Source organism: Centruroides sculpturatus, unplaced genomic scaffold, assembly GCF_000671375.1.
Source record: "Centruroides sculpturatus isolate CEXI.00-Female unplaced genomic scaffold, Cexi_2.0 scaffold426, whole genome shotgun sequence".
NCBI lineage: Eukaryota > Metazoa > Arthropoda > Arachnida > Scorpiones > Buthidae > Centruroides > Centruroides sculpturatus.
The window spans coordinates 126,675-139,246 of record NW_019384749.1 but is presented as its reverse complement, the minus strand read 5'-3'; the positions used below and the strand labels follow the sequence as shown (position 1 = coordinate 139,246).

The 12,572-nt window shown below is 27.7% G+C and overlaps 1 protein-coding gene across 1 annotated transcript in view; it reads right to left on the bottom strand.

Moving 5' to 3' along the window:
• The window catches only part of LOC111628524 (QRFP-like peptide receptor), a 77,845-nt gene extending 67,423 nt beyond the window's left edge, over positions 1-10,422 (bottom strand). Inside the window, exon 1 of the mRNA XM_023372335.1 lies at positions 10,031-10,422. Coding sequence (XP_023228103.1) covers positions 10,031-10,422 — 392 coding nt within the window. The remainder of the gene's footprint in view (positions 1-10,030) is intronic.
• Positions 10,423-12,572: the final 2,150 nt, after the last annotated feature.

Sequence of the window (12,572 nt, the reverse complement as noted above, 5' to 3'; positions counted from 1 at the left end):
AATATTTCTAATAATTAAAAGTTCATTGAATAAATTGAATGGATCAGAATTATTATCGAACGTCAATCCCGACAATTTTTAAAAATACTGTAACTTTAGACTCTTTATCGGTTAACAATGGAATATTAATTAATAACATTGTATTTAGGAAAACCTGGCAAACTCTACATGGCTCAGGTGCGAACACACAGACTAATTATTAGCATTCAGTGGTTTTATCCCACTCGTTTACTGTGGATTCTTATAATGATTACGGAAAACTTTAATTTCTTTGATTTATAGTAGGGTAATATTACAATATATGTCAAATTCGTTAAAATCCGACAGGGTCATTCCTGAGCCTCCCCTTGTAAAAAGTAGAAAAAAATTTCAATTATTTTTCGGTCTTCATGAAAGATATGAGTGTGAGTGCATCCCGATGAGGAGCAACATAAAAATAAAAGGCTCTAATTGACATATTTATATTGAAAAATTATAGAATAAGCCAAGTAAGTAAATTATTTGCTTAGTTGCTTTAAATTGTAATAAATAAAAATTTTCTTTTAATAAGTGGATCGAAAATGCCTCCCTTTGGAAAGTGATGTCCTAGGCCAGCCCTGACTATTTATTCCAAGTAAACTCGAAAGTTTCATAAATGTATTTTATTTAAAAAAGTTCAAATTCGCCTAATGTACTGTACATTATTTGTCTAGTTAATAGACTTTACTGAATATTTTAACAATCCTATTCCTGTTAACTCAATTCATTCTTTCTCTTTCTCTCTCAATAAAGTAAGAATAAGTAAATATTGATTAAGAAACAAGACATTTAGCTGTTTGAACAACATGTGAATAAGAAAGTACGTCTCGATTAAGTTAAACGGTTCAATAAATTTAATAAAGACAATTGATGAATAAAGCTTTTAAAACAGTTCGATAATAAAAACTAAAAAGTTGTTTAATTAGTCATGTAAATGACTACATTTCGTTTGCTATGTAATCATTTTCAAGAGAAAAATATCTAGAAAGAGTGCTTAACTTTTCCGTCTACATTTTGTGGCGCCAATTGTTATAATATATTGTTTTAAAAACTTTTTATATGTTTAACTATTACAAAATAGCAAAAACGCATAATTTTCAGGGTAGGGATGGGTTTTATTAAAAAAAAAAAAAAAAGCTGTAACAAGCAAAGTCGTCATTAAGTATAACCCTACTGGAGATATACACGATCCCTTTGTCTTTCCACCCCTCGACTTTTAACTATCAAAATTTAATAGCGTCAATCCACCTAATAAAGAAACATCCCTGCAAAATTTCAGAAATTTTCGACAAAAAGTACAGGAGTTATTAAGCTACAAAGTGATTGAACAAAATCGTGCCCCATACACTCTCACACACTAACATCCATATATACAGAAATTACCCCGAATTTTGTTTTTGCATTTCTCGACGTTTCAAGGTCACTGACTCCAAAAATGTATAACTCTGTGGGGAGGGATCATTTTTTCATCGATCGCCATACTTTCCCTCTGTTATATACAAGTATAAAAGCCAGGAAAGTAAAAATTCTTATCATAAACGTAAAAACTGCAGCTAAAACTTGAATTTCGGAATGTTACAAAACCAATTTTGTCTTTAAGAATCTCTAAAAATTTCTAAAAATTTTATTATTGGCTTAGAAAAAAAAGTGTCTGGAGGTCAGAGGTCGTCTGATTTCTCTGAACATTTTTTATTAAATTGTTTAAAATTTTATGTTTAAAATGTTCAAATTCTTTTCTCCAGATTTAATTTCGATAAATTATTTATTTACTAAGAAAGTAAAGTTTTATATTACCGAGAAAGTAAATATAAATATATAATGAAAGACCAAGCAAATTATAAAATAATTAAGTAATAATAAAGAATTTTTTGTTAATTTTATAAAATATTTAATGCTATGTACAGTATACTTAATTTAATACGTGTAATTTAAATTTATCTATATTTACAATAATAATGTAAATAATCACTTTCATCAACTTCCATGAAAATTATTGTTCTAATTGAAATTTTCTCATTTAATTATACAAAAGAACTTTAAAAACTTTAATTTTCTTACAAAACATCGTCATAATTGAATCATATAATTAAATCAGAGTATTGATGTTATTACTGTACAAAATAAATGCACTTTATTAGTGACAATAAAAAAGTTAATATATAAGGCTGTAAATTACAGTTTGAAATTTCTCTTGTAGCAGAAATATTTCCATTAAATAAATTTTATAAGTACATAAAAACATATGTTTTTAATGTAAAAAAGCACGTTTTCTTTTTTATAAAAAAAGCTCGAACTTATATAAAATTGAGAAATGGGTTTTTTTTTAAAAAAATGTTAAACTGTTTGAAATATTCTTTTTATGACTAATAAAGAAAAATAAGTTGTTTGCTCTATCATATATAAGGAGCGTAGGTCGTACTATAAAAATCTTATTATAGAAATAGTTTTTTCCCCATCAATAATATTTTCGAAATTTTCTGCTTAATCGATAATAAAGCTAGTTCTATTAATCTTTCCTGCACCATTGTTGAACGTAAATTATTTTTAATCAATTTTAATTTTGAGAAAGATCATTCTCCGCTANAAAAGGGTTTTTTTTTAAAAAAATGTTAAACTGTTTGAAATATTCTTTTTATGACTAATAAAGAAAAATAAGTTGTTTGCTCTATCATATATAAGGAGCGTAGGTCGTACTATAAAAATCTTATTATAGAAATAGTTTTTTCCCTAAATATACATTAAAAATCCTTTTGAAGAAAAAGATTTAAATTAATTTTCAATCCTGTCTTAAAAGTATTTGGCAATAAATTCTTTTCTTCAACATTTTTCTTTTTAGACAAACATAATATATAGTAAAATTCTCTGATTAAAAACAAAAAAAAGATTATCCTTTATTCTTTCATTGATTTAAAATCAGTCTCCTGTAATAACAATTGTAGCAAACCGGAATTTCATATAAAATCTAATGTCCGAAAACGTATCATAATTTCTTCTTCTGCAATTTTTATTTTATTCATATTCTTAAATGTACACTTTATTTCCACATGATGTTACTTTCAAATAAACTATTATAATCTTTTATATAAGTCCAGATAAATTTCCTGAATAAATTCTTATTGGTAGATTTCCCCTGAAAGGAATTAGATAAATGACCGGTCCTCTCAATTGCTAACAGGAAAAATAAGATGTACAATGCAAAGACACTACGAATTTGCAGGGATGGAGAGTCGGAGTCAGGAGTTGAGGAGTCGAATGTTTTTATGGGAGTTGGGAGTCGTGTATTTTTCCATCAACTGCCCATCCCTGTTAATTTGAGGTGGAGAGCATATATTTTAAATTAAATTAATTTAAAATATGATTAAAATTTGCAGCCTGTCATTATGACGATGTCACAAGAAATAATTGCTCGTTATTAAATACATTTTTATAATGCAAATTAATAAACAACATCTTTACTATAACAAAAACTTTTAGAATGTTTTAATAATTATGCAAAATAGCATATTTTCTAATTTTTCACCATTCCCAAAAATTATTTTCAATGTCTGTCTTTATGATATTTAATAGATTGCCTGTGGAATATACTAATTGTCATTTCTTAAAGTATATTGTAAACCACACTTTTTATGGAAAGACAGCAGTTAAAAATACGTAAATAAAAGAGAAGATAAAATGGCTTAACTATTCGCGTTAATGGTCAATAAGTCTGAAAACTTAATTATTTTTTATTATGAAGAATGTATTTATTAATTAAGCCCATTAAATTTAGAAGGAAGATCTTTTGTGAGTAAAATTTAATGTGTTAAGATCTCTACCAGTTACTGTATAACATTTTATAATATACCTCGTTCTGTATTAGAATTGCTCTTACTTTACATAAATGTTGATGTTTGGTCTACATAAATGATAGTGCCATCTTGTGAGGCACAAGATGGCACTATCGGTTTCCTCTCTGGTGACCCTACTATCGCCGAACCGAACATCAACTTCGTATTTTCAAATATAAACCCCCATATTTTTATTACACATTCGAATTCTACGAAAAAAATAGAGAGGTTGCGGCCGAAGTTTTCATCTCTAAAACGTGACCGTCAAACGTCGAGCGCCGCTTACAAAATAGCGGCACTCGACGTTTCACGTTCACGTTTAAGAGATGAAAACTTCGCCGCAACCTTGCTAATAAAATATTTTTATTTGGAACATTTTGATTGAATGATAGATCTAACAAGTTATGAGCGTTGGTATTTTTTAATTCAAGAGTTATGCGCTCTCACGACCGTGGATTCCTCCGTATCTGTGTAATAGTAATATCTTTATTGTAAAAAAATAAATAAAAACGAAAGCTTGTATGAATTTATTTACAATGCCAAGTCATTGCATGCATCAAGATGAAAAATCTGAAAATAGTGCTTGCACTGACTCGTCTTTGTGAATAAAATTCATACAAATGTTTTGATTTATTCTTTTTTTGTACAATAAATATATTACTATTGTTATTACTATTAATATTAAAAAAAGTTATTGAGATAACCTTGATCTATCAGATATGCATGTCAGCACATAACTGAATTAAAAAAATCAAGCAACAAGTTGTTTTAACATTTGGTGGCACCATCTGTTATCATATTTTATTTAAAAATTTGTTACAATTTTAACTATTATAAAATGGCAAAACAAACTTAATTTTGAATAAGGATGAGTTTTATAAAAAAAAAAAAATTGTAAATGCTAATAAATAAAATCGTCATTAAGTCTGACCCTACTGGAGATAACACGACCCCCTTTTTCTCCCCGCTCTCTCGACCTTTAGTCTCTAAAATTTAATAGTATTAATTCTCCTAATACACAAACCTTCCTGCAAAATTTCAGGAAAATTTGTTTAAAAATGCATAGGAGTTATTAAGCTTCAAAGAGAGTGAACAAAATTGTGCCCCCCACACACTAACATTCATACATACAGAAATTACCCTGAATTTTTTGCATTTCTCGTCGTTTCAAAGTCCCATGAGTCCAAAAATATAAAAATCTTGGGGAGGGTTCATTTTTGACCGATTACCATACTTTCTCTCTGTTATATATAACAGGCGGGAAAGTAAAGGGGGATGAGCAAAGTTTCCGTCTTCGATTTTGCGAACCGGCATTTTTGAGACATTGGAAATCTGACGCATCTCCATTCCATGCTTTGTCTTTTCGTTGCTGAGTGGTATTGAAAACACCAGGCCTCATCCCTTATTATCATTCCCAAGATTTCAGGATTGTTGTCGCACGTGTCAACAAAATCCTTGCATGCGTCCAGTCTTTCCTGCTTTGGTTCTTCCGTGAGCGCATAATCTGACGAATTCTTTTACGGTTTATGCCTAGTTCTTCTGGCATCAAGCGAGTACTCAGTCGTGGATCTCGCAATATCAGATTACGAACTCTTTCCACATTATCGTATGAATTGGAGTTGTGAGAGTCGTCCACTACAGAAAGGAGCCTCATGGTATATGTTTCCTTCACGGAAACGTTTGAACCAATCCTAAAAACACTCTCTTGTCACTGCTTCATCTTCGTAAACAGTTTTCAACGTGTCATGAGTTCCTGATTCAGTTTTAACGAAATTAAAGCAGAACATGGTGATTCGTTGCTCTATTTCACGCTAATGACAACCGTTGTATACACATCTCATGTAAAATAATGCAAGTGCCTAAGCTACAGGTTTTAACAAGTCAAAAACAAGTCCCGATTTGCTAGCGCAATATCCGGGCTATACTCTGCATGTAGTTTCACTTTTCTAAATCTCTCACATTAACAGTAGCATTTCCATTCACCGAACGTTATTGTCACACCTTGTATTTTACTTTTTTCTTAGAATTAAAATTTGTGATAAAGAATGGAAGTTTCCCATTTGAACATTAAGTTTCAACCACAGTAATGACACCTATGAAGAAACCGGTAGTGCCATGTCGTGTCTCCCCTGATACGAAACATTTTCGGTCTACAACATTTTTTTCGTACGTTTCCCGAACGTTTCCAGATATTTTGGGTGACTAATTAAAATGGGATACTCTGTATATAAATTAGAAACTTTAGTGATATGCACTTATCTGTATATTCAACAACATGTATTTAAATCTCATTTAACAACAGGCACGAATTTAAACGTAACTCACATCTAAACAACTAATTACTGTAAATCTAAATTATTCAACGATTTAAACGTTTTCAAACGATGTATTAGTGATGCATTATATAATTTTAGATTTGAAGTATTTATGTTATTAAAATCGAAATGATTTTTAGATTAAAAATTTAGTGATTTTTATTTCTATGATTACATAATTGATTCGATTTTAAAACACATGTAATTATCTTTAGGAGAATGAAAGGATTTTTATTGGGCTGCAATTTGAAAAAATTGTAGACCTTCTAATTCCCTCTGTCTGTCTGTTGTTCCTTAATCTGTAGAACAAAGCAAGATTTTCTCGTCTTCTTTCAATCAACGAGTTGATTGAAAAAGACAGTAAAAACTGTCAAAAAGAAGGACGTACACAAAAATGACATATCGACCAACACAAAGAATTGCTGTATAATAAAAAGTTACAATAAACTTAATTATAATATTATGTATTATTCTGCGGGCCATTCACAATATATATATTTTGAAAACCACAGCAGACTAGAGTTGACCCATAGGTTGCCCACTACTACTGTAAAGTATTGTTCTATATTACTGTTAGGTTCTTCAATAATTCTGCGAATATAAGTATAAAAAAATTTTTAAAAAGTATCAGTTAAGTGATGTGTAAATATAAAACTTTATCGATAAAGATATTTTAATTAAATTGAACATTATACATTGAGAAAAGCCATGTTCAATAGCAGAATTAAGTTATTTCTCTAAGTACACTAGAGCGTCGTTTATCCGAATCAGTTGGGGACTGGGGTTGTTCGAGAAAAAAAAATCGATGTTTCAGATAACCGATTATGTACGAAAAAATATATTAACCTATCCGATGTTGAAATTTTTCTCCGTTACGTATCGATTTGCGTTGAATTTTCGTCGATGTTAAGCCTAACGAAGACTATTGCATCGTTAAAAATTATTTTTTTCATTTTGTATAAACAAAATAAATATATTGAAAAATATAAAAACAATAAAAAATTATACTTCAGAAGTTAATTTAGTATCAAAAACGTAAAATATTTGAGTAGCCCAAGACATAGCCAAAGATTGCAGCGCCACAGCACTGGCGAAAATTTAAATTTGCCGACTGGAATTCTTTCGGATAATTGACTTTCGGATAATCGACTCTCTACTGTATTGAAGTAATTTCACGTCAAGATGTTAATAGCCCAAAGCATAGTGATTGCAATAATACAATTAAACACGAAATGTAGTTTTAGGAAACTCCTTTTTGGTGATAAAAACGCGAAATTAATAAGCATTACATTAATAACATAATTTTTTTTTTTTACTTTATATAACAAGTTATAAACTTAAATCTACTTGAAAAATTTTAAAAATTTCAAAGGCTTCTTCAGTATTAAACAGAAGGTAAACATTTTATAATTTGCATTTATCATTCTAATAATTAGATCTTTTTCCTATTTTCCAATTTTTATTTAATTAACATTTTAATTTTTGTATAAAAATTGTACTTATAATTGATTACTAATTTAATTTTCAAAAACATATTCTGAAAACGCTTTTATTTCTAATTGTTAAATTAGTTTTCAACACTTTTTATAAATTATTTGTTAAATTATTAAAGCTGTTAGCAAATCTGTTAGGAGTTTTAGAATCGAAAATGTCTTGACAATGTAATTTATTTATAACAACATTATTTCAACTGACGAAGTATACAAAATTTGATTAAAAATTCTATTTGAAGTTATAAGAAATAATTAGGAATTTTTAAAATATTTAAAATACATTTAATGACAGCAGATTTATAAGAATTATTTTATTTTATAAAAGCTTCTTACATCCCATCTCACGAGAAGCGCAAGAAAACAAAAAGTTCAGCTTATATTCTTCATAGATAAAATTTCCAATTTTATTAAATTAATTAATTTCCTCAACTTGTTTAAATTATAATGTAACTCACGCAATATTAATTATTCTTTACAAATATTCAACAACAAATTTAAATGATTAATTTATTTTCGGATATTATATTCTTCTGTATGATATGGGAATAACGTGATGCTTTTCATTAACTTGTTATGGATATGTACTGTACTGTACAGTTGAAATAATATACCCAAGCCTATTTAATGCATAGAAAATTTAACATTATTCAATTCTACTAAATCTCAATTATCCCTTTAATATATTTCAAAAACTATTTATTTAATATACACAAGTTTAACAGTTTAAAAAATTTTATTCTGCTTTCAGTTTCTATCTCATTCATTATTAAAATTTAATTAAATAAATACTAAATTTTTACTATTTTCTTCAAAAACAATTAGCAGTTTTTAAAATTTTCGTCGAAGAATTTAGATAACTTCACTTATGTAGTTGGCTTTACTGAATCTTTTAAGAATCCTACTCCAGTTAACTCAATTGAATTGTCAATGAGAAAACAAATTATAAATACTGATTAGTAAACAAAATGTTTAGTTCATTGGACAATATCTCAATTAGAAAGTAATTTTCAATTAAGTTAAATGGGAGAAATTAGGAGAAAAGATTATAATAGAGATAAATTGAAAATTCGAGATTTCCCTATTAGTTCCCAAATCAAGCTGAATTTTATAAAAATTGGATTATTTAGATAGTCATATTACATAGATGTTTTCTGTCAAAACTCTTTCTTTATAAAGTCACATTTCTAAAATAAATTTACATTGAACCTTTACAGCATCCGAGAATTCTATTGAAGATGTTAAAGGTTATCTCATTACTGTAAATACAGGAAAATTTAATATATAAATCACTCACTTCGTGAACGCAGTAACAAATTATAATTAATTTTATGCATAAATATGGAGTGAAAACAATACAAAATAAGAACATTAGTATATAAATTTAAATGGAGAAAGACACGTAACGTGTGATGCACATATTCGATTGCTATTTTTAAAATATTTTAAAATATTTAAACCAATAAAAATCTATTTTTTAACAGTTAGAAATAGTTGAATATAAAAGAAATTTAAAAAATTACTTATAACGCTTCGCAGAATTGATTTTTTACGCCGATTCAATGCCTTAATATCATTATGAAAATTAGAAGAATTATAAACTGAAAATTTAATTTTCTCAGCTGTAGACTGTGACTTGCAATAATTTTCTTTTCAATCCGTTAAAATGGGAATTGTGAATACAAAAAAAAGGTCAGGTAGGTTACAGTATTTTAATTATAGTTGATAGTTAGAATGATGAAAGTGTGCTTATTACTTTAATTAAGGTTTTAAAATGATCTTAATAGAGGAAATATTCTATAGAATATAATTAACAATAATAGAATGAGAAAAAAGTGATCGAGAGAAACAATGCAATTCATAATTTATAATATATACTATATGTTATTATCCGTATTTCCTTTCTTGATTAAATTGATTAGCAAAATTTTATTATCTAAAACCTATTAAATAATATATAATATCTAATAATTCATTAAAAAATTAGTAAATGTTTAATTCTAAAGCAACCATGTAGTTGAAGACGAAGAAGACGAAACAATTGTGCTCGAATGCAACTGAAAAAAGAATCTTCGAAGTAAACAAATCAATACAATTATAGACTATAGAAAATATTTTTAAAATAATATAATATATTTAATTTAATTTATATCATAATTTATATTAATATATTATAAAAAATGTTTTCTATAATCGATAATTGAATTGATTTGTTCAGACTGAACACTTTCTTTATACATACCTATAAGACATATACAAATATATATAAAAGCATATATATTTGTATAAATAACGATATAAATTTTTCATTTAAATTTTCGTACAAACTAGTAACAGTAATAGAGAATACGATGTTAAAAAATGTAAATGCGTAACTTACCTTTCTAAACAGGTAGCGACTAATGTCAAAACGCTAGCAAATACAAAAATTGTCTGTAAATAGGACATAGCGGTGCATAAATTATCATTCATGGCACCCCAATTGGCAGGAGCCGTCAGTTCTAATAATTTAACAGGCAATACAAACCCTCCGACCATAAAGTCACAAATTGACAAATTAACAATATAATAATTGACAACGGTGTGCATCTTCCTGTTACTGACCACCACGTAGAATACCATTGCGTTACCTACCAGAGCCAGTAACATAACTATGAAGTATGCAACTATGAAAGTAATACAAACGGCAGAAATTTGCGTGAAATCTGGATAAGGAGTTTCTTCGAAATTCCCATTGGAAGTAAAGTTGAAATCTGTTACAGGAGTTGTCATTGGCACTAATGTTATATCAAAGAAAAGCAATCATCTCTAGCAAAACGGAGCAATATCGCTGCTGCCAGGACAAACGTTTGACTTATAGTGGAGTGTGTGAAGAGGTAACTTCACAAAGTACTCGATTGCGGCTCTCCCTGGCGGTTTTATATCGAACTATTCCACCCACCAATCGAACTTTTTTCCTTTCAGCTATATAAATACATGAAGTTTTATATAATTTAAAAATTATTTTATAGTAATGCTCTTTTAAGAATATTTTACATGTAAACAATTTTATTTAAATACAATAAGTAAAATGATATAAGAATACATTAATGCTTTCATGTTGACAATAATATTTAACTTTCAATATTTGTGTCGATTTTAATACGAATAGAAAATACTTAAAATATTATATGCTGATTTAAAAAATGCAAATTAGTATTAAATATATTATTTATCTTTATATTTATTATATTGCATTAAAATATAAGAGAAATAAATATTATAATGTAAATATCGTTTAACTAAACTTTATTTTATATTTTTTTAAGAGGTAAAATTTAATTATTCTGTGACAGTTTTGTTCAGAGTGCCTAACAATAGCTAGCATCTTCGATCAGAAAAATCAATAAAATAACTTTGATGAGTGGATAATACTTTTCTATCGTGGTAAATTTAACATGTTATTTCTAAGAAATATCACTGCTTGTATTTTATATTAATAGAAATTTTTCTGTTAATATAAAATTATTATAAAATATATTAATATATTAAACTGAGAAGCTAGCAGTGACATAAAGGAGAAATATTCGAAAATAAGCAAGTTGAAAAAATATCAGTCTATATGCAACAAGCAGATAGGATCGACAAGTTAAATGAGAATAATTACAGAAGTTAGATGTTTAATATAAAGATGATATTAATACAAAGAGGACGTGTAATTGGAGAAATAAAATTAAGTGACGAGAACACATCTGAAGAAATAGGAGGATACAAGAGTAAAGAAGAAAATGTCATAGCAACTACAGTATTGCGTTAGGAATAGAACTTGAACAAGAAATAGATATAACAATAGACTGTAACATAGACAAAGAAGCGTGAGATTCTCTACACTAGGTATATAAACCAAGATCCTGCCCACGAATGTTGCAACTGAAAAAGCAGCTAATATGAAAAAGTCTACAGGAAAATGAATGAATGGAGAATTACATGATCTGCTTCAACACATGTAGTGACAGTTTTATAAAAGCTGAATATGAAGTTAAAGACGAAGAATTAATCTGCAAGTTATTAAAACGATAGATTAAACAGAAAACAGATGATAAAAATTAAATTTCAGTAAATTATTTTGATGTTATCAAAACTAAAATGAGCAGAAAGCTGCATCTCACAATAATTGGAAATGTTTTGTTGGCTGAAAAATATAAGAAAATTCGAATTTAGTGTATGAATCTGAGTTAACGATATCAAATTAAATTCTTCAAATAATGTTTCAGTGTACTACAATAGATGGATGCAGCTTGCATCCTATCGTTAATTACCTAATCTTATTCAATTGAAATCATGAATATGCGTTATTATATTCATTTTTATTTTAAATAAACAAAATTGATTGCTTTGTTATGAAAGGGATGCTGCAGCAACATAAGCATCCCCAACATATGCTTATGAAGTACAGATTGAGTTATTTCTTAATAAAATAAATTTTCTAACTTTAATCTTAGTTTGCATTTAATCTTCTCATTTTAAATATATGCGAAGCTATTTTATCGCTCATTCGTATTATCATTTTTTCTAAAAAGAGATGATTTCAGAGAATAAACATAACTTTATTTATTTTTTCTTTTTTGATATTTAAAATAGCTTCTTATCTGGATACTTTAAACATCTATTGACATTCCCTTTACAAAGAAAACTACTTTCTTAGAATGGTTCTAAACTCAAACCAGAATGTTTATTTCTCTATTTCTAAACTAATAAACATGCGTTTAATAATTTATCAATAAATACCTTAGGCTTCTGAGAAGCATTTATTTGCTAGGGTAGTTGCACCAGTAAATGACCAATTAAGCACCCTGATAAAAAAATTTTAAAAAAATCACTTAACAAACAAACATTTAACATAAGTGATGTTCATTGCTGGTTACCAAGAACTCACACTATTC